At 42.7% G+C, this 22879-nt stretch overlaps 1 protein-coding gene and 1 long non-coding RNA gene across 6 annotated transcripts in view; one reads left to right on the plus strand and one right to left on the minus strand.

Annotated features, from left to right (window-relative positions):
- Nucleotides 1-6840: 6840 nt before the first annotated feature.
- On the minus strand, nucleotides 6841-12708 carry LOC308659977. 2 transcript variants are annotated; one of them, XR_014024657.1, is made up of 4 exons: nucleotides 11941-12708; nucleotides 9000-9152; nucleotides 8125-8210; nucleotides 6841-7753 (listed from the first exon to the last, which is right to left on the minus strand). It is a non-coding gene; the product is annotated as an uncharacterized lncRNA (long non-coding RNA). The 2 variants fall into 2 exon arrangements; XR_014024658.1 differs by lacking the exon at nucleotides 11941-12708 and having other exon boundaries at nucleotides 9000-11901.
- A 1359-nt stretch (nucleotides 12709-14067) lies between these two features.
- ATP2A3 (ATPase sarcoplasmic/endoplasmic reticulum Ca2+ transporting 3) overlaps nucleotides 14068-22879 on the plus strand; it is a 153295-nt gene continuing 144483 nt past the window's right edge. For 2 of the 4 annotated variants that reach the window (XR_014024653.1, XM_081314138.1), the window contains exon 1: nucleotides 14068-16072. Coding sequence is in view for 2 of the 4 variants with exons in the window: in XM_081314138.1 (XP_081170264.1) it covers nucleotides 15955-16072 (118 nt within the window). In the remaining 2 variants the exon portion in view is untranslated. The remainder of the gene's footprint in view (nucleotides 16073-22879) is intronic. The other 2 variants (XR_014024654.1, XM_081314137.1) reach the window with 1 other exon arrangement.

Raw genomic sequence — 22879 nt, forward strand, 5'->3', positions numbered from 1 at the left:
TCTGTATGGGATTCCTGCTGAGGCCGTTGCACTGGTACAGTTCTCCTGTATTCTGCTGTTAGTTGACCCTCATGTGACGCCCGCTCATCCCTTGCATTTGCAGATACTGGCATTGTTTGAGGTGGTGTTGTTTTTTCAAATTGATGAGCTGGTGCTGGAAGTGGTGGTTGTAATACAGCCGTTAGGCCCTCTTGTTGTTGTTGCTGGTTCTTCGGTGCCCGCTTCCTGAGTTGGTCAATATGTCTTCTGACCTGACGGCCCCCTTCCCCCTCAACAACATATGACAATGGCCCTGTTTTGTCAACCACCACCCCTTTGCATCCACTTCTCTCCCATTCCATAGTTTCTGGCCCACACTAATTCCCCCATGGCCAGATCCCTGGCTGTGTTGGGTTGTTCTGCCTCTGCGGCCACCCTGTCTGTGTGAAGTCTGTCCAATCTAGATATTAGTCTTCTTCCCCAGCGCAACTCCGCTGGGCTCTTACCCGTAGCCATACAGGGTGTTGTGTGTTGAGCCAGTAAGAATTGAGCCAGTCTCTGATGCCAGTCACCAGCTATGATGCATCTCAGCATGTCTTTCGTTGATCTCACCATTCTCTCTGCCAAGCCATTACTGGACGGGTGGAAGGGCACAGCCGTTGTGTGTCTAATCGAGTTGGCCTTGATGAAATCCTGGAATTCGGTAGATGTGAATTGAGGCCCATTATCAGATACAATCACATCAGGTAACCCATGTGTGGCAAAGAGGCCCCTCAGCACCTGTGTGGTCTTGGCAGACGTCATACTTTTCACAGGCACCACTTCTAACCACCTAGAGTAGCTGTCCACGACCACTAAGAATAGCTGCCCTTGAAATGGTCCAGCATAATCTATGTGCACCCTGGACCACGGATTGTACGTGGTTTCCCACCTGTGCACAGGAGCATGTGGTTACTCAGGCCTGGACTTTTGACATTGGTAGCACCCCGCTACTTGTTCCTCAGTGGCTTTGTCCAGGCCAGGCCACCACAGGTAGCTCCTTGCGAGGGCTTTCATGCACACAATTAATAGGTGAAAGCATTGGGTAAGGTTCCCAGAGCCTCTTGGGAGTTTATACACAAAGGTAGTCCTTGACTTACCACCAGAATTGGCACCAGCATTCTGTCATTAAGCCAGATGACCACTGAGTCGTGCCTGATTTTACCACCTTCTTTTGCTGTGATTATTGAGCGAATCCAGCTGCTCTTATTGGCTTTGTTTATTGGAACCAGCTCAGAAGGTTGTAATGGCAATCATGTGATCCTGGGATGCCACAACCTTACTTAAATACATGCCGGTTGCCAAGGGCCCAAATTTTGATCACATGACCATGGAGATGATGCAAATGTCTAAGTGTGAAGGCTGGTCATGTCACTTTTTCATCTCCCATTGTAACTTCAAATGGATGCTAAATGAATGGTTGAGGACTTCCTATTATCTAGTTTCTGTTTCAGTCTTCCACTGTTCCTGCATCACTCAGCATTCCGAAATATCAATTGTAGGAGAATTTCCCCAAGGGCACATTTGAACCATAGACCACAGCACATTACACAGAAGCCCAGAAGGCTTAATGTCAACATTGCAGTTAATGTTGGGCCTAAAGAGGGGTGGGGGTCACACTCCTTCTTTATAGCCTTATGCAAATTGGAGTATACATCTGATTGGGTACAGCAGCAGGACATTTGATCGGGTAGATCCCAAGCAATTATTTGATTGGATGTAGCTCATCATGTGCCTAGAGAGGTCAGTGAGGCTATTAGGCTGTCTTTATGGGGCAGGACTACAAGGCTGTGGGGCTTGGAAAGAATAAAGAGGCCGTTATTCCTTGAACACAATTTCTTTTGAGGGAGTTGCTTTCCTTTCCTTTCTCAAAGCTCTGATTGCCTCGCAGATTGTCCTTATTCCTTGGCCTGAGCTGACAGGATGGTTTTCCCAGGAAAGTGTTTTTGCAAATGGGACAGCTGCACAATTTGACACCATAGAGTTGCTGACCCTGCGCTTTGTTTTCCTCTGGAAGATGCAATTAAGTTAGGATCTTTAGCCTAACCTCTTTTCCCCACCCCCAAATTCTCTCATTTCAGTTTGCAACAAACCAGGAGAAATGACTAACCTTAAGGACAAGCCTATTAACCCAAATTACATCTCCTGGTTTTGGTCCAGCCACATTTTCACTATTTCTTTTTTTAACAGCCCTACTTTTTGTGGGGCCAACGTGGGCACTATTCAAAAGGGTAAGTGCAGCCTTACATTCTGAAATGTTGCATAGCCCAAGGATTTCTGCATCAAAATAGACTCCAAAGGGTTCAAATTAAGGACAGAACCAGTGTGTGCATATGTGTAGGTGTGTGCACACGAGAGAGAGAGAGAGAGAGAGAGAGAGAGAGAGAGAGAGAGAGAGAGAGAGAGAGAGAGAGAGAGAGAGAGAGAGAGAATTCAAGTTGGTGGCTACACATGATCAAAGCTCTGTCATTGGGCTGAACCACATTAGGACCCAACAGTTGATAAGTGAAGCTCACTTGAATGCAAGGGCATAACTGGTCAGTCTTACACTTAGATTCTTTCCTAAAGCTTGGTATTGGTTATCTGTGAGTTAACACACTTTTCTTATCTGGTTTGGAAAATGTGGCCTGCTTGGTAACCTTATGTTATCAGCTTCCTCCAGATCTGGTAACCATGTCACCCAACGAGTTCTGCAGCTCCATAAAAAGCCCAGCAAGAGTCATGGGAATATATCTCTATATTTTAGAAGTGTGTTTGTCCTTATCAGCTGCATGGAACAGATATAACAGATAAAAATATAATTTTCCTCTAGCTATCGCACTCTTTAAGCCACAGGAATAATTTTCTTCATCTTTTCCTTCTTCTATTCATATTCCTGCTCATATTTGTACTTCCCCCCTCCTAAGTACTCCCCCCCCCCAGCTGCAGCAGAAATATCAGGGAAAAGAAACAGCATGAGATGTAATTATGTTTGGTCAGGCAAATGATAGCTGGCCAACCATCCTCCTTTTGATGGATGCTGATGGTGAGTTTACAAATTACATACACACACACACACACACACACACACAAACACACTATCCATGTTCCACTGAGTCATTGTTTCAGAGATATTTTTTACCTGACCAAGGAAGGGCAAAAAAGCAATGGGACAGGAACAACTTCCAATTTCCTGTCAGTTTCCCCACACTACGTTTATTTATGGGAATCTGGCAAAAGCATTGAAAATCCTTCCTTCCTTCCTTCCTTCCTTCCTTCCTTCCTTCCTTCCTTCCTTCCTTCTTTTCCCCTTCCCCTGCTCAGCAGGAATGTAAGTGGATGCTGATGGGTTAGAGAAGAGAGAAGGATTGTGAGACTGTCTTGGATACTGTCATGATGAAAATAAAGATCATGTGACTGTAGCAACAACAGCCTAGCAGCAGCCAATAACACTGAAGCAGCCACAACTTCCTCACATTTCATTCCCTCAAGTTCATAATATGGTAGCAGATATATTACATGGCAATGCTTTGAGGTTGAGGGGAATGTTAGAGAATCCACGTGGGGAATGCTTTTGAATAGATGCATCTTCTGCCATCACCTTCAGACAAACAACTGCCTTGAAGATAGTACTTTCCCTGGCCTCCAAGAGCCAAGCTAAATCCATCATGCTGTCTTTAAAAAAAGCAGTCCCTTGTTCTGAGGCATGTAAAAAAATATAAAAATTAAATATTTTTTAAAAATAAAAATAGTAACATAGGTCTATATACTGCCTACTTTGGACTACCTGCTAACTCCTGCCTTGCTTGGAGAAGCTCTCCATGCTCCCAGAAGTCCTGTGCCTGTTGTGAAATCTATGATTTGAAATCTATCAGAATCCATTTGATGATGTGCTATCAAATTTGTGTCAGTTCTTAACGGCTATGTAGGCCAGGGGTCTTCAAACCTGACCCTTTTATGACTTGTGGACTTCAATTCCCAGAATTCCTCAGCCAGGCAAGCCAAGTTTGAAGACCCCTGATGTAGGCAGATCTTCTCCAGGATGAACTGTCCTCAACTTGCTTCTTCACTGCTATAATTAACTTCATCCACCTTGTTGTGGTGGTCTTTTGGGAGTAGATCTTTCCAAAATATGATCATTTGAATCTGGTCCTTTGTCCTCCGAGTGAGAACTCTGGACCAATTTCTTCTGTGATCCATTTCTTTGTTTCCTTGGCTATCCATGTTATTTTCAGGAGTCTTCTGGAGCACCCAAGGTTCAAAAGGCAAACCCTAAAACTTCCTTTCCCAATTTGAGGAGATTGCAAATTCAGACCTTCTATCAGAGAATTCTGGGAGCTACAGTGTTTGAATGTATCTGGAGGGAACCGGCTTAGGAAAGACTACATTAAAGCCATTGTGTTCATTAAAGTTCCCCTTGTCTTGGAAACTGGAATAAACTTTATCCCAAAGCAAAGTACTAAACATGAAGTCAGAATCAACTGAAGCAACAAACTGCATCTGTGTGTATCAGCTCTCCTGGGTTTCCTTATCTGGGCTCAGAATTGACCTTTCAATGTTACACATTTGTTTGCATGGTGTCAGTCCGGCTTTCTGTTGTTTCCACAATAAAATGCATTAATGAAAGTAAAATAAACCTTTGAGGTTGACAAAAATACTTTCTGTGTGTGATAAATGTGTTGTATATAATGAAACCCGATCACTTTGGTGGCTGCTGACTGAAAGGGTGAACCTGAACACCTTGTAAGATAAACGGTTGGCTGCTCCTGAACTGCAGGTGTTTGGCAAGCGAAAACCTCTCCCCCCAGCCCCCCTCACCCGTGCTCTAACGGAGCTGCATAAAGGCACAGCAAACAATCAGGATATATAGATGCAAAACAAACAACCTGAATAGAAATTGTTCATCAAATGTATTGTCAGCAATGGACCTGAAAGGCCTTGAAATGAAATGGAGGCACACAGGGAATTTTATGCAGCTCCATTTCCCTTGAACCAGCTGGGGCAATGTGTGTGTGCAAAATTATGTTTGTGCAATTTTAAATGGTCAAGTGGTTTTGCTTCTGCAGATCTTTCTTAGTGGGAGTGAATTGATGAATGGGGGCCTAGCAGGGATGTTATGCCCATGCCCATATTCAAGAACAGATAGAAATGCATGGGCTGTGTTATAGGTAGCCCTCACTTTACAACCAATCACTTAGCAACCGTTTGAAGTTATGATGGATCTCTCCAAAGTTACTTATGGCCCAGTTTCACATTTCCAATGGCCACACACACACACACACACACACACACACACCCCGCAATCAATGATCACATTTTGGATGCTTGGCAACCAGCTCATATTTACAGCTGTTGACAGCCTCCTGTGATCACATGATCACAATTTTTAGCATTTTTTTTTTGCTGAGGTCTGTTTTTTTTGGCAAAAAACAACACACTTGTTTAACAACCGCAGCATTCACTTATCAACTGCTGCAAAAAAGGTCACATAATAATCTAGGGCAACCATGTGGTGGCCCACTTAATGATTACCATGACTTATGTCTGTAATTTATGAGAGGCTCAATTACAGACATAAGTCAAGGACTACTTGTACTTTCATCATAATCGGGTGGAAGCAGATCTGGATTTACCGTTAAACTCCTCTTATAATTTGTACTTCTCCATGATATTAAATGGAGGAGTTGAAAGTAGTAAAAGTGTTCAAGAGATCACACAGTTCACACAGGGCAGAAGAAGTAGCCCAAACAGTCATGGGTGCTTCTCATTCTGCCTATATAACACCATGACTCTGGGAACTTCAATGGTTACCAGTTGGCTTTGGAGGCAATCCAAATGTGAGTTATTTAGGGCTTGGCTATCTGCAGGACCACATGTCCTTAATAACATCTGCCTGGCTGATAAGGTCAAAAAGGACAGGGTGTCCCCTCTTCCAGGGACTTCCCCCATACAGGGCCCACAGAAACGCACTTTCTCCATTGCTGTTTCTCTCTCTTGAAATCTCCATTGAGAAAACATGGTTCTTCAAACACACTTTGAGGGCTAAAGGATATGTTTGTTCTTTTGCTAACAGAAAGGTTTTTTTTGTGGCTATAAGATGAAACTATTTATAGAATCTGGATTACTGACAATACCGGGGCTAAAGAGGAGACCGTCGGTGTATAAAATAAATGTATTTCCACTATAAGAGCTGGACAATTTCAAATTCATAGTCCAGCCTTATGAAACTAAAGGCACAAACAGAAAGATTTCTTCAAATTTATCTCAGGTGAAAGATCACTTTTGTTTGTGTGTTCGCCATTTGAAATATGTACCTTCTTAAAGGTCAATATATTGCCTGTAGCTCTTGCAGAAGAAGTCGGTGCCTTTTAATATCCATCTAACCAGCTTTGTTACCATTTCTTTTCTTGGGGAAAAAATGAACATCGATTAAATTGCACAGACTGAAAACCCTGTTAGTTTCAAACGTTGAGCAAGGAGGAACCCCTGAAGGAAACTGCCTTCCATGAAATTGATGAGCGTTGACTTGTCACTTTCAATCAGACAAATGGAGCTATGGAAAGTGATCAGACCTACTCATCTTAGGGAGAAGAAGATTAAGAGAGTGGTACTAAAGTAATCAAGTTAATTATTTTATATGAATGCAGCCTGAGCATCTGCAGAGAGTAGAGAAGTAGAGAACCAAATGGTTATAGTCAGGGCTTTTTTTTCTCATAGAACGCTCAGAACGGAGTTCCGGCACCTTTTTTGGATAGAACCTTGTAGGGTAGGCAAGGCAGGTTGTATGACATGTGTGAGTTCCGGCACCTTTTTCTTTTACAAAAAAAGCACTGGTTATAGTACTAGGGAAAAAAATGTTGGCATTTATCTAAAATGCTCTACAGGTAAAATATGCAGATTAACAGGTGGGAACATAATACTAAAAGATACAAACAGTAATATATACTCACCAAAAATACTGAATTAAAGTTAGATAACATCAGACTTTGTTTTCCTGCCTGAGTTGCAACTCAAATCTTACTGGTACATGACCTAGAAAACAGATGAGCAAAGCAGTCCCTGGCCTATACATTCCATACTTTCTGTGCCCCTGGGCTAGATATTAAGATAGGGCCAAAAAACAAGCTCTTTACATTCATTTACATTGTATTGTCCCCAGAGACCCATTCAAAGTGACTGGAATTTTCAGCTATCTATGCCATCCACCCTCTTAGAGAGCAGGGGGTATAAAGGAACATTTATAGACACCCCAACTTTGCATACTGAAACTTTGAGGTTCAATTTTGACACAATCTACAGGCAGTTGCTGGTTAAGAGCACCCAACTTAAGGATAGAACAGAGATACTGTATAACAAAGATATATGAATGGGCTGCCTAGTAATAAAAATGGTAAATGGCATTATCTTAAAGTTGATGAACCCCTGAAGCCTCACAATGCTTTCAAGAACCCCCAAAGCTGTATGTTTTTAATGTATAGCCTGTTTTCAGCAGTTTTCAGCACTTCTTGATAACACTGTATGGCTTTAGTGGTTCATCAACTCAAGGAAGGACAATGCTGTCTGCCATTTTTAATGATGGGCAGTTGGTTTGTAAGGATGAGTTGCAACTTAAATACAAGTGCAAGTTAAAGACAGAGTTAAGGAATGCAACTTATTCTTCATCTGGGGACTGCCTGTACTTGGATCTCAGCAGACAAGAGTTGGGGAACATCTCATTCTTAGACCATCCAGACGTGAATTGAATCACAGCAACTTCCTGGAGAAGAAAACCAAATGTAGTTGCAACTCAAATCTTACTGGTACATGACCTAGAAAACAGATGAGCAAAGCAGTCCCTGGCCTATACATTCCATACTTTCTGTGCCCCTGGGCTAGATATTAAGATAGGGCCAAAAAACAAGCTCTTTACATTCATTTACATTGTATTGTCCCCAGAGACCCATTCAAAGTGACTGGAATTTTCAGCTATCTATGCCATCCACCCTCTTAGAGAGCAGGGGGTATAAAGGAACATTTATAGACACCCCAACCAATTAGGCCCCACCTCTGACCTATTAGATCAACTGGGCTATTGTTTTTCTAGTCTTGCAATGTCACCACCAACAAAATTCTGAAATAATGTTTTACCTGAAGTTCCTTGCAACAATCAAAATAAACATTGAGCATCATAATTCCCTTCGTGTCAGCCCAGCTGTTCTGTGTGCATAGGAAACCTGGGGCCAAGATGGAAAGACAACAAGTCTAACAACACTAATATCATTGCATTATGTAACATCTCTATTCAGAATTGTCACAGATGCTGATCACTGACAAATAAAACCGAAAACATGCTGGGGACAATGCTGTTCACTGCCCCATCCTCCTCCCCTGCCTCCATCTCAGCTTTCCAGAGGCTCCGAACCTTCCTCCCACTTTTCATATGAAAATAGAAACGCAAGATGTGGGGCAGAGAACAAGTGCAGGAAAACAAATTGTGTTCTTTGAAGGAAAGCGCTGGCACATCATCTGTAGTTCCAGCTCAAATTAAAGTAAGGGGGTGTAGATGCTCTAATATTTATGGAACTATCTCAATCAGATGCCATCATTCTTCCTGGACAGAGGCCATTAATTCTGTTCAATTACAAAACACCACATTGTTTATGATTTTGCATGCTTAGACAGGGGTCGCTTCCTTGCTCCAAAGATAAATAGCATGCTGAGGAAAAAAAGTGATGAAATAATTAAGTGGAATTGTACATGCAAGCTGCCTTCTCAGATCAAACAGGAGCTCAGTTACTTCAGCTTTATGTCTCCAGCAGTGACCAACCATGTGTCTTTTGAAAGCCCATAAAAAGGCATGAAAGCAACAGCCCCCAAGTGTCTGAAAGCTTTAAGGAAGAACGTCTGTGAATATAGTGCGTGCTTTCTAAAATCATAGGTAATAAAAATGTACAAGCCTTCTGTAAAGCTCAGAAGGAAAATATACTCTGCCTATATAAGGAGATTTTCAAAAAGAGACACACCTTAAGGGTCTGGATGCAGGTCAAAAGTTGCAACCTGTGACTTGCAGGGCAGATGTGGTTCCCCCAGTCCTGTTTTATTTTATCTTGCTTTCATCTGTCAGAGCCGCAACGAAGTTTGGTGTGAAGAGTGAAATGAAAGCCCTGCAATTTCCACTAATTTTCAGCAGAAAACAAAATAAGTACATTAACTCTCTTTTCTTTTTGCAGCTCCTAATGCCTCTTCAGAGTGTTGAAAGCCGATAGCACAGTTTCCTGATATTTTAAAATGAAAAACATTGGGATTTGCAGCATTAAGCCTTAAAAGAATTTTTTTTAAGGCACAATACAAATTTAAAAATAAAGATAGCCCTATACCTATGCCCACTCTGGTCTTTTCTAAAAAGTTTTTAGCTATCCATAGGTTGTGAAACCGGAACAGAAAAGGAGAAATGCATTCCAATACTAAAAAAATGAAGAACAAACTCCAGATTAAAGCAAGATCAACATTAAAAGGTCTGGAGCAGGCATCTACCAAGCAAGATGGTGTCAGCAATGGAAGCCAGACCCCTTTTTAATGATAGATGCACATAAAGCCATGTGGTCATCATCTTGACTTTTTAGACCCTTCCCCTGTAGATGTGTTGACTTGGAGGAATATAAAACCTTTTTCTGGAACTCTCCTGGTGGGCCCAGAGTTGTTACAATATCATTCCAATGTGACAAAAAAGGTAAGTCTTAACTAGCCTAGCTGTCACCTTTTCCCCTCCACACCTGAGGAGGAGGAGGAGGAGGAGGAGGAGGAGGAGGAGGAGATATAAACAGGGCTTTTTTTCTCATAGAACACCCAGAATGGAGTTCCGGCACCTTTTTTGGATGGAACCTTGTAGGGTAGGCAAGGCAGGTTGTATGACATGTGTGAGTTCTGGCACCTTCTTCTTTTACAAAAAAAAGCACTGGATATAAAGATATAAGATAAAGATAACCTTTGCTTTAATGGCGAACATCGTACGCAATAGACAAAATTTGCATCTGGGTGTCACTTCAAAATACAGGTAATCCTCGACTTACAATAGTTCGTTTAGTGACCATTCAAAGATACAATGGCACTGAAAAAAGTGATTTATGACCGTTTTTCACAGTTAAATCCTTTGCAGCATCTCCATGGTCCGGTGATCAAAATGCAGATGCTTGGCAACTGGTTCATACTTATGTTCCAAGGACACCTTTTGCGACCTTCTGACAAGCAAAGTCAATAGGGAAACCAGATTCACTTAACAACCGGGTTACTAACTTATCAATGGCAGTGATTCACTTAACATCTGTGGCAAGGAAGGTCGTAAAATGGGTCAAAACTCACTTCACGAATGTCTCACTTAGCAACAGAAATTTTGGGCTCAGTTGTGGACGTAAGTTGAGGATTGCCTGTAATGGACAAATCTGTTGCATCCAGAGTTGCCTGGGCAATTCAGTTAAGCTCTAAGCATTTGCCTTAATTTGCCTCATTTGTGTAAATACACACTTATGCCAATAGTGCCATTTATATTATTTGTATCAATTTACATAATTAATTCAAAACAGGATAGGCTGATGCAAGTGACATACATTTGGATTTAACAGACATATGGGTATAAGAGATACCCCCCTCCCTTCAAGTGAGCCTTTAAATGAATCAGTCTACATAGGGAGTGACTCTGCTAACCTTTTTCAAATGAGTTAATATTAATTTACTTAAAACTGTATATTAAATTACATGTAGACTTGGTTCACAGGATACCAATTTCTTTGTGTCACCTAAACTGATGAAGGAAATAAGAGAAAAAAGGACCTCACTCGGTTTTGTCAGATGTGTACAAACTTCCCTGACATTGGGGAAAGGGGCAAGTTTTATTTGTTTTATCACAGCAAAAGTCTTTATTATGCCTTCTAGTGTATTACCTGTAGCCTTCATTTCTTCACCATGGGCTCAAATATGGCTGGAAATATATATTTCTCAGCTAGATGTCTCGCACTAATTTATGCTTTTCAGCTGTCTCTCAAACCATTATCAACCAATCAATATTATTGGCAAGCTAAAAGGATTGATAGCTGAGCTATAGCAATTGCCAAAATTTCATCCAGAAATCCGGCTGACAGATGATCTCCACTACTAGAGAATATTTTCCAAAACAGAAATTGGATCCAAGGCAATCTTCAAAAAAGTTTGTTATATTTAGAATTTCCATAACAATTAAATTTATTCACTGATTATATTTGCTGAATTAAATTGGGGACATTACATTTCCCCCCCAGAAAGCCTCTTTAGTCTGTTCAAATGAGAGCAATTACGTTGGAAGAAAGTACTCAACCTTCAGAATTTACTCCCAAATTTTCTTTATTTCCTCTACTTTCCCATTATTTTCCCCTTTCTAGTGATTTATTGGATGCTAAGTAGCACACCTTTTTGTGGCTGTTTCTGAAAACAATGAGTTAAAAGGGTGTTAAGCTTCTACTAAATTAAACATTCTTCATTTATTTTGTCTTATAAGAAAAGTGGTAACATTTTCACTCTACCTCCTTTGGTGACATCTCTGTGACTCAGAAATGCTAAATTTCTAGTATGTTGTAGTATTTGATCACAAAAAAATTGCTCAGCTGCAGAAAAAAAACCAGCTGGGGTAATTTACAGGGTATGAAATGGCTGTGATTTTAGAGAATATTGGTCGACTATAAAGGTCATCTAATCCAGCCCCATTGACTTGACCCAGGACATCCAACTACAGTAGAGTCTTCAGGATAGACAGCTATTCCTAGAAGGAATTGTAAATTATGCATTTTTCTTCTTCTGCCTTTTAGTTCTGCTTCAAGCCTTTAACTGGGGCAATAGGATGGCTGCACTGACATAACAAGAGAAACCATAAAAGCTTGAGAAATTGCCATGCTGTGATTCACATAGACTAATCTGCAAAACAAGCAAACTACATGCCTCATTTATGTGAATTGTATGAACTGTCCAGGGTCACTCCTCAGAAGCTTCTCAGCACATTTTTAAATGGGTGAGCTGGAATGAAATAGAATATCACACTGATTTATCTCTTATTATTTATTTCAGTTTAGAATAGAAGAAAACTTTTTTTTTACGGGGACTAAATATCAACTACCTCAAAGTTACAAGTGATCCCACAAGAACCTCTGCCAACCCAGATGTTTCTATGTGTAGTCTTAGTGAGGGTATTACCTCAATCCACTACTGGGGGAAAAAAATGTGTGTGGAACTTTGGCACATTGCCAATATCAACTCATCCTGTCTCATAGTGGATACTCTTAAGTTAGGGATGAATTCTAACAACAGTACCAGATATTGGTACGTCTTGGCTCACTTTCTGATCAGCACATGGAATCCAGAGGTATACAGAACCAGTTTGGTCTAGTCAGTGGTTAATATACCAGGCTAGAAAGCGGGAGAGAGTGAGTTCAAGTCCTGCGTTAGCCATGAAAGCAACTTTGGGCCAGTCATTCTCAGCCCAACTCACTGCACAGGGTTGTTGTTGTGGGGAAGTTAGGAGGAGGAAAGTCTGTTAGTTATGTTTGCCTCTTTGAGTTATTTGTAAATACATACATACATACATACATACATACATACATACATACATACATACCTGCCTGTGGGCATGAAAGTTCCACTCTTACCAATTATGGTTCCTAAGAAGAACAGTCCCTGAGGTATCAAACCTAACACTCATCTGTGTAGCCAGCGTTTCTCAACTTGGCAACTTTAAGCCGTGTGGACTTCAACTCCCAGAATTCCCCAACCAGCTGAAGAATTCTAAGAGTTGAGATCCACACATCTTAAAGTTGTCAAGGTTGACAAACACTGGACTACTTTAAAAAAAAAGATTTTGTCTGAGACATTTACCAGCTCAATATATATCCAGCCATTTTAGTTTCTTTCAACAACATTTAAGCTTAGCAATAGATCAAACAAATCTACCTTTCTACCAGCATTTGCATATCTTTAAATTGCTATGCCCATTTCCCCTTTCTCTTTAGTCAACATGCCAGAAAGGCACACAAACCCATCTGCTTGCTCTAATGTTTCACCTGTGTTAACAACAAATGCAATAGCAATTGCTCACTCCATTTCCTCTGCCACACATAATCATCTTGGTTTTTAATGCTGTAATAGTCAGATTCATAATCTTTGTTGTATCACATAATCTATCTAACGCTTGTGGCAAATCATTTGGGTTCTCAATTTACAGAATGGCATCACCCTCATAAAAAAAATACAGAGACTGTCAGTGCTAACTCTAACTTTACAACAAGCATTCCCAACACATTTCTATGCAAACATCATTATGGAATATCACATATGAATAACCTTATGCTTAAAACATAAGGTTCAATACCAACTTCTTCCTAAGGAGATACTCATCACTCATTAATTCTTGGGTCTCTGAATAGCCAGATCACTTCCTTGTTCTTCTCTCTCCTTTCTTGTCATTTAACCCCCTACTCCAGGGGTCTTCAAACTCGGCCCTTTTATGGCTCATGGACTTCAACTCCCAGAATTCCTCAGTCCATGAGTCATAAAAGGGCCAAGTTTGAAGACCCCTGCCCTATTCCATTCATTCACAATGTTGCACAATTTCCCCCAAACTCACCTTTACTTCCTTCATCAACAGCATGTGGGAAGTCACCCCCCCCCAGAGAAGGAAATATTAAAAGGGCAGAATATTATATTTCCTCAAAGGATCTTAAAGAGGCAGAAAAGCATGCCCAGTTTTTTCTTAATAGCCCCAAGTCTTCCTCCCCCAAGCAGAAACCAGCTCTGTAGAAATGCAGATGTAAATAATCCATTCAGGAAGGTTGGAGGCCCCCAGCTAGAAGCTTAGGAAGACAAAAACACCTAAAATCTACATACCCCACCCAAACTCTAAGACAGGACATAATAGGATTAACCCACAGATGCCAAAGGGCACACTCAGACACAGGTCAAAAGTACATGACACAGGAAATACAAAGCCTCAAACAGGAACAGGAAACAACCTCAAGAACCCCAGAGGGTATAAAAACCCACTCCCTACATGTGCTCTCTTTCTCTTCTTCCAGAGCCATCTTCCTGTCTGGCTCTCCTCTTCAATAAACTGCAACCTTCTTTCTAAAGCAGTCGCCATGTTGTTTATTCCTGGCTTGGACTGAACCATGGTGAAGACTTTTCCTTCAACAAGCATTCACTATTAAAATGCAACTATTACAAACCTATGGATTCCTACTTTCACACCCAGTCATAACAAACTAGAGGCACTGGAATTTTCTAGGATACATTTTAGCCCTTTCATTCATTAGAAAGCTTGGCTTCTGCATATATTCATCAACTCCATTCTATAGGATCAGGTCACTTCATTTATATATTTTTCATCCTTCCCTTTTATCTTAGTTGTGCAACATGTCACACACACAACTCTTTACATTTCAAGTCAGAATTTTGATATGGCACCAATGTCCCCAAATAGGGCCCACTGCACTGGTTAATTAAGTCTTTTACAAAACATATTTTTAGTAAGACAGAGAAGTGTAGACTGATATCCCAGATTTATTTGTAGTTGGGACAAATGCAGCATTCCATGCTAACAGTAAACACAGGACCATTCAGTTTTGGCACAATTTGGTCATAGTGCTATAAGCCGAATCAAAGCCCAGTTTTACCCCTCTGGTTTTATTCCATTCTACCATCAAGTTATCTTTCTGTATATGGATATTTTTATTGTGCTTCTGTTCTATGCAAGTTACTCTTTAAATGACACTATTTTAGAAGACAACCTACAACTGCCTGCACCTCAAGTAGAAAGCACATGCAGTGTAAAAACACATGGATATAGATATGCTCTCTCTCTCTCTCTCTCTCTCTCTCTCTCTCTCTCACACACACACACACACACACACACACACACACACGTCCGCAAAAGAGTTGGCTCCGTTCAAGACAAAACGCCGTTTGGTCCAGGTCCAAGGGAGCAAAGATGCGTTGTGATACCCGAAATTCTCCAGATCTCACCAACATTACTTTCCATTGCTGCAACGACTGGAGATTCGTGGATTTGTTTGGTTTTTCCTCCTAAAATAAAGGTCCAGGAGGGCGGGCATTAAAAACAACAATCAAAAAGTGAATGTTCAAAAGCAAACATCTTCCCGGTTCGGTCCGAAAAAGAAAAAGACCATAAACAAATTAAGAACTCCCGCTTTGGCCAATGGCAGTAAGGCAGGAAGGTATCAAGGGCGTAACGGAACCAATCAGAAGAAGGCAGGTAGCTTGTGAATGGGGGAGGCCGGCGAGGTTGTAGCCGCCCGGCGATCCCGCTTCAGCCCTTCAGTGGGGATAATTAAATAAATACGTCCAAGGCGATCGAGGGTGTCGATCAAGGCGGGAGCGGAGGAGATCTTTGGCGAGCCTGGCGGTGGAAGGCGAGAAGACATTGTAGAGCGAAGGAAGTGGTGGGAGGGGCGCGTTGTCAGGCAGTTCTGCAGCAGCCGAGTAGAAAGTAACTTTCCAAGGCGAGGCATGGCCGCAGTAAGGAACCCGGGGACGATCCGTCTCGGCGGCCAGGTTCGCCGGCTTTGAGTCTCCCCGCTTTCCGAGCGGGAAATCGCTGGCGACTCCAAAGGAAAGAGGACGCCAGCAGCGGCACAGCGGGCAGGGCTGGCCCTCGGGAAAGCGCAGTCCTTTCCGCGCGCAGCCCGTGTCGGCGGATCCGGAGGGAGCGAAGGGGCTCCCCGCTTGAGCGGCGAGGGAGCTTCGAGCGCGGGAGGCGCTGCGCCGTCGAGGAGCTTCGCCCTCCCGCCAGCCCTTTTTGCAAACCTTCGCCGGCGAGGAGCCTGGCTCGGCTCTGACTCGTGAAGTCAAGCGAGCGCAGAGGCTTCCGCCTCTCGGAGTTGCTCCGACGACAGCAGGCAGAAGGGCAGCGCCGAGAAGCGCTTCCAAGCCCCTCGGGAGCAGGCGATGGAGAACACGCACAGCCTGACCGCCGAAGAAGTCCTGCGCCGTTTCGGGGTGCGGGAGAGTTGCGGGCTCAGCGCCGAGCAGGTCCGACGGCAGCGGGAGAAGTACGGCGCCAACGGTAAGAAGGCTGGAACCTGCCCACAGGCACTGAAGCCGCGTTGCGCGGAACGGCCGGGGTGGCCGGCGGAGGGAAAGAGGGTCTTCTCCGAGTACTGCCGGCGATGGGGAGGGCTAGCCGGGCTCGGATTGTGGTCGTGGTCGCCCTCTCCGGCTGCCGGTCGGGTCGGCACGCGTGGGGTGCATGGAGGTCAACGGGCTTAGGCGGAAAAGGAAACGAATCGCCCCCAAATAAACAAAAAAAAGAACAAGAGGCTTGTCGAACCGTGTCGAACAGTCCAGGGTCAGGCAGCATCACTTTTCCCACGGTGGCCGGCCGGCAGCAGAAATCCCACGGGCACTCGGGGAGGGGGAGGGGGGCAGGCAGGAAGCTGCTGCTCTTCGGCGTTCGAGAGAAATTGACCTTAACGCCGGTTTCTCTTCGCAGCCGCGTCGCATCTCCGAGCCCGTTAGCTTGTAAGTCTGGCCTCCTGAATTTGGGCAGTGGGGTCCCTTCTAAGAAGTCACCTCGAAACAGTAAAGGGCTATTTAAACAGGACTTAGCAGACCGTGTCCATGGTAGCCAGCCGAATGTGTTCTGGAACCAGACAGAGGTGATAGTGGTGGTGGTTGTTTCCATACACCCCTGTGCCTCATGTTTATAGATACACTGTCTCTGTCCATGGAAGCTCCCTTTAAGTGTCTCTGTAATGGGTAGGAGGAATGCTGGAGTTAAGCCGTCATTCAGGTTCATGAGCTTAATGTATTGTGTGAATGCAATCGTTGTTTCTTGTGTCTTTACCCAACTCATTGTGGTTTGCTCAGAAAACCATAACAAAGCAAAGTATGGCTTAGTTAGTATAATATGTGAATTGAGAAGGCTGAGAAGTCAGGGCTCATGAGAGAATTGCGGACGGGGCCACTATTTTTTTTGTCTCTCTCTCTCTCTCTCTCTCTCTCTCTCTCTCTCTCTTTTCTCTCTCTCTCTCTCTCTCTCTCTATCTATCTATCTATATCGTATTTACTCTATAGAAATCTATATTTATAAATAAGATTTACAGAATTAAGAAAAAGAAAGAAGTGAACAGACCTCCTCTAGCAGAGAGTGAGTCAGGACATCTGAATGACAAGAATTTGTAGGTAGTAAATTTGGATAGCAAGATGGTTATAAGGCTTGCTTTGTAAATAGAAGGTTCCTGACTCAAAACCCAGAAGAAACTTTGAATGCCATTGTGGTTAAGGAGTTGATCTATAAGAGCATCCATGGAAGCTCCCTGCATGACTTTGGGCCAGGTATCCCCTCTTGGCCCATCCTTCCCCACAGGGTTGTTATGGGGAAACATAGATCTTGGTGGTGGTGCTTAGATAGAAGTACACACCAAATACTAATATTTAAGAATGATGCAGAAAAGGGATAATCCTGGGCTGACTTTTGAGGCAACATTTTGTAAACTTAAAGTTGTTTCCCAGCTACTAAAACCCTTTTTAACTGGGGATGAACCCTCTGGTCTTCTATAGACAGAATTGCACCTTGAGCCTTCGGTTATCCTGCCACTTCTACAAGTGCTCATCTCTGGTCTGGTTTTGGAATTGTAGGTTTCGATTGCTAAGAGAAGTACATTTTCTCCCCTTTTTTGCACGACCTAACTGCAAACACATCTAGCGTCTACTTGCAAGGTACTGCAGCATGGATAATGATTGATCTCTGCCAGCCCTCCCAATCTACCCACCTCAAGATGCTAGGAGATTACCGTGCCCATAGTCCTACATGGGTTGCCTGGGAATTATGGGTATTGTAATTCCTACATATCTGAAAAGCTGGGCAGCTAGCTTCAGTGCTGCAAAAAGTATCTCTCCTGAGATCAATGTTTGTTTTTGGGTTTGTTTTTGGATGAAGCGAACAAGATAGGTGGAGTGACCATATTTTCCTCTTGGATAAAAAAGCCAGGGGGGAGGTTCATTGAAAAGCTGAATGATGTATCTGGAGGACATGAAAGTTCAGTGGATATGAAGAAGCTAACTGTTACACGAGTTAATGAATAACAGAATTACAAAGTTGGAAGGGATCTTGAAGGTTTAGTCCAGGGGTAGGCAACCTCGGCTCTTTTATGACTCATGGACTTCAACTCCCAGAATTCCTGAGCCAGCTTGGCTGGCTCAGGAATTCTGAGAGTTGAAGTCCATGAGTCATAAAAGAGCCGAGGTTGCCTACCCCTGGTTTAGTCCAACCCTCTGCTCAGGCAGGAGACCCTATGCCAGGAGTCCCCAACCCTTGGCCCATGGATCGGCACTGGGCCACAGCATGCTAGCAACCGGTCCACACAAACCAGCAAAGCTCCATCCACGGGATGCAGGCAGCACACCAAACCATGCACCCCCTGGTCTGCGGAAAAACCTTTTCTCCATGGAACCGGTCCCTGGTGCCCAAAAGGTTGGGGACCTCTGCCCTATGCCATTTCAGACAAATATTTGAAATGAACCTTTGTTGTCAAAGTACAACTATGTGTACATTGAGATTAGCTGAGCCTCCCTTTGCGCTCCAACCCCCCAACACACAGTGACAACAAACCCTCCATCTTACTACACCATGTGAACCAACTACACCACACACCGGCCTCCCAAGTCAATTCTGCATAAAATTCACACAAGTTATTTCTCATTCAAAAGCCTAACAGCCCACGCATAGAAGCTGTTTTGCAGCCTGTTGGTGCGGCTGGCTATACTCCTATATCTCCTACCCGATGGTAGGAGAGTAAAGAGATACCGTCCAGGGTGTGAGTCATCCCTGAGAATTTTCCTCACTCTTCCAAGGCAGCGAGCCCTGGCGATGTCATCCAGTGGTGTCAGGGGACAGCCCACAATGTCTTGTGCTGTGCTCACCATTCTTCATTCTCTTCTTAGAAACTTCCAGTGTTGGAGAACCCACAACTTCTGGAGGAAAGTTGTTCCACTGATTAATTGTTTTAACTGTCAGGAAATTTCTCCTTAGTTCTAGGTTGCTTTTGCTTCTCCTTGATTAGTTTCCATCCATTGCTTGTTGTCGGGCCTTCTGTTGCTTTGGAGAATAGCTTGACTCCTTCTTCTTTGTAGCAACCCCTGAGAGATTGGAACATTGCTATCATGTCACCCTTAGTCAGGGCTTTTTTTCTCACAGAACGCTCAGAACGGAGTTCCGGCACCTTTTTTGGATGGAACCTTGTAGGGTAGGCAAGGCGGGTTGTATGACATGTGTGAGTTCCGGCACCTTTTTCTTTTACAAAAAAGCACTGCCCTTAGTCCTCCTTTTCATTAAACTAGACATACCCTATTTCAGCAACCGTTCTTTATATGTATTAGCCTCCAGTCCCCTAGTCATCTTTGTTGCTCTACTCTGTACTCTAATGAATTTGAGGAAAGCTGGGTGAGGCTCTTTGGAGTGGGATAAATCAGATCATCAACCCATTCTGGTTCAGATAGCAAGCTTTCCAACTCTTTCTGTGTCAAGGCCTTTCATTGTCCTTTTGCAATCTTTTGCAACATTCCCCTCTGAATGTGCACCTCCAAACTATAGCAGTGCGTTGCCAATTTTTTCCCTTACCTATTCCTCTGCCGCTATGCCCTCCCTTTGCCAAAATAAGGATTCAATGCAGAAGGTTATGAGAGTCAATTGCCATCTTTCCCACATTTAAGCCTGTCATCAATCCTGTTCTTCAAAGTGGGCTAAAACTGGCTGACATTTGATTAAAAATTTTGAGTAAACATGTCCAAATTGGGATGCTATAAGTTCAGTCCCTTTTTCCTGGAGGCAAATGGAAGTGATTTCTCTCCCCACGCTTCCTGCCTTTAACCTCCACACCTCTCTTGGTTATTGTCTGGAAGCTGAAATGAGCCCTCACACACACACTTCTTGTCACATATAATGCACTATACAATGATTGTTAGGATTAGATTTTGAAGTCCTTGAGTTCAAGTCCCGTCTTATGGTAGTTACGAAAGACAGCTGGGTGAACAACCTCATAAAGTTGTTTGCTGTGGGGAAAATAGGAGGAAGATGTGTTGGATATGTTCACTGCTTTGAGTTATTAGTAAAAATAATAAAAGTAGAATACAAACAAAAATAAAAAAATGCCATTTTTCCAGGTCTTATTAATTTGGGCAGCATCTAAATTATATATATGAAAAAGCTAGAAATTCTGTATGGTTATCCTCACTTCTATGAGCCACAAAGAGTCCTAGGGAAGCGGTTTCAAAAATCTTTGAATGACATTCTTTAATAGATGTGGCACTGACATTTTTCTGCTTTTACAAAACTTTCTTGCATAAAGTTTTCAACAAAAGTTTCCTTTTCCTTCCTAAGAAACCTCAACTTCCTTGTTGGTTCCATGTTTCTTTTAATCTAAGAATGCTTCAATTCGTCTTTGGCCCTTGTCAGATTTCGTTGGCATATTTCATTGCCACATTTAAGCCATTTTATTTTTCTCTTGGCAAGACTTCTCTCCCAAGCCAACCCTTTTAGGACAGTATTTTATTTCAGCTACATTTTAGCTGGTCAAGAAAACCGCAGTTGCCCTCCCCAGCTATCAGCAAGCATTCGGATTAACAAAAGTTGGTTCCTCAGCAACCATCATAATATAATTAGAACATTTATAATGTGTCTAAATTAGGCTTCATTAAAGCCATGATGTCCAGAGGAAAAAAAGAATCATAGGTGGTTAATATTTGCACTTCTCAAAAGTTTTTTGCGGAGTTCTGGAGAATTCAGAAACTTACATATCTGATTTCCAGAAATCAACTGTGGTGGTCTTCTACAGCTGGGGGAAAAATGGCTATTATAACACTTCTAAAATTAGCTGATTTTTAAATTACATATGGGTGAACCAGGAATTTATAAAATTACTGTACAATTCTGAACTGTAGTCCAAGCTGGAAATACCTTTTGAATTTAAAGTATAATTTTTCAACATGCACATGAATGCTGGAGATCCAGTAAGTCTAAAGAGGCAATTTGTTGTCCCCCTACCTTGATATTCAGAAAAAGAAAGGAAAAAAACTTCTAGTAATACTGGAGTTTAATTGCAACAAAATTCCCCCCTCCCCATTTTCTAACTGATGTTTGGGGGAAAACTAAACCACAGTGAAGACTTTGCATTGATAAAAACTTTCCTTGTTGAATTAGTGTATCAATACTATCCTACTGTATCTATGTTCTAATGAAGTTCATGTTTAATTTTGTTAATCTTCGTTTTGGGTCAATTAAGTTTTTATGGAGGTGTAGAATTGGACAGAGACGCGGTGGCTCAGTGGGTTAGGATGCTGAGCTTGTTGATCAGAAAGTCGGCAGTTTGGCGGTTTGAATCCTGAGTGCCGCATAACAGAGTGAGCGCCTGTTACTCATCCCAGCTTCTGCCAACCTAGCAGTTCGAAAGCACATAAAAATACAAGTAGAAAAATAGGGACTACTACAGTGGGAAGGTAACAGCGTTCTGTGCGCCTTTGGCGTCTAGTCATGCCGGCCACATGACCACGGAGACGTCCTCGGACAAGCGCTGGCTCTTCGGCTTTGACACGGAGATGAGCACCGGCCCCTAGAGTTGGAAACGACTAGCATGCATGTGCAGGGGAACCTTTACCTTTAACCTTTTAGAATTGGACAAGTGGCTCATCCTAGTTTTAATCACTGTTTTTTGAGTGTACAGTGTTTTTTGGTGGCGCAGTGGTGAACAGCTCAAGGTTGACTCAGCCTTCCATCCTTCCGACGTGGGTAAAATGAGGACCCAGATTGTTGGGGGCAACATGCTAACTCTGTAAACTGCTTAGAGAGGGCTCTAAAGCACTGTGAAGCAGTATATAATTCTAAGTGCTATTGCTATTGCATTCTTGAATATAAATCAGGAATCTTCTGAACAATTTTTTCTGGGTCCTTAAATGTCTGGGTAATTTTATAAATTTAATAAATAGTTATTTTTTCTGATGTATTTTAAAGAGTTTATGATGTGTAGAAACCCTATCCTCATTTCCTAGATATTCCTCTTGAGTTGTTTTGAACAAGATTTTTAGAATTATGTTGTGTAAGAGCTTCATGGGCTTCAGAGATTAAGGAGAAAAAAAACCACTCAAATGCAACCATATTTCTATCACCAGAGTTTTGCCTCATAATCAGGAGTTTCAGATTTCCCCCCCCCCCCACCATTTTAACTAATAAGTTCCATAGCCTGAAAGAGTTTGAAAACCCCTGGTGTACAGCAATGGTACCTACACAGTTCAAAACCTATCCTGGTAACCTTAAAAAAAGCGGGACAGACCCTTAGTCTGCTGTCTAGCTCAACATGATCTATATATAGAATTAGTTTCCCAACCTGGCAACTTAAGATGTGTTTAACAAGTGTGGACGTCAGCTCCCAGAATTCTGAAGCTGACTTCCCATCATTCCCAGATATCAGTGGAAACAGTGTTGGGAGAGTTTGATTCCAGCACAGCTACATATAAAGTTAGGGAAGGCTGTTCTTCACTGACAGGCAGATGTTTTCTAAAGCAGGGGTCCCCAACCCCCGGTTCGTGGACCAGTACCGGGCTGCAGCATGCCAGCAACCAGTCTGCACAAACAAGTAAAGCCACATCTGCAGGATGCAGGCAACACACAAAACCCGCACACTTTCCGGTTCACGGAAAAACCTCTCTCCACGGAACTGGTCCCTGGTGCCCAAAAGGTTGGGGACCTCTGTTCTAAAGTCTTTCCAAGCAGTCTTTCCTAGAAACTAGGGATATAAGGGATTACCCCCTGGTCTTTCTGCATGCAAAGCGAGCATTATATTATGATCTACCCTTAAGGATTAGAAACTTCTCTCTGAGT

The sequence above is a fragment of the Vipera berus genome (genome assembly GCF_964194415.1).
Source record: "Vipera berus genome assembly, chromosome: 1".
NCBI lineage: Eukaryota > Metazoa > Chordata > Lepidosauria > Squamata > Viperidae > Vipera > Vipera berus.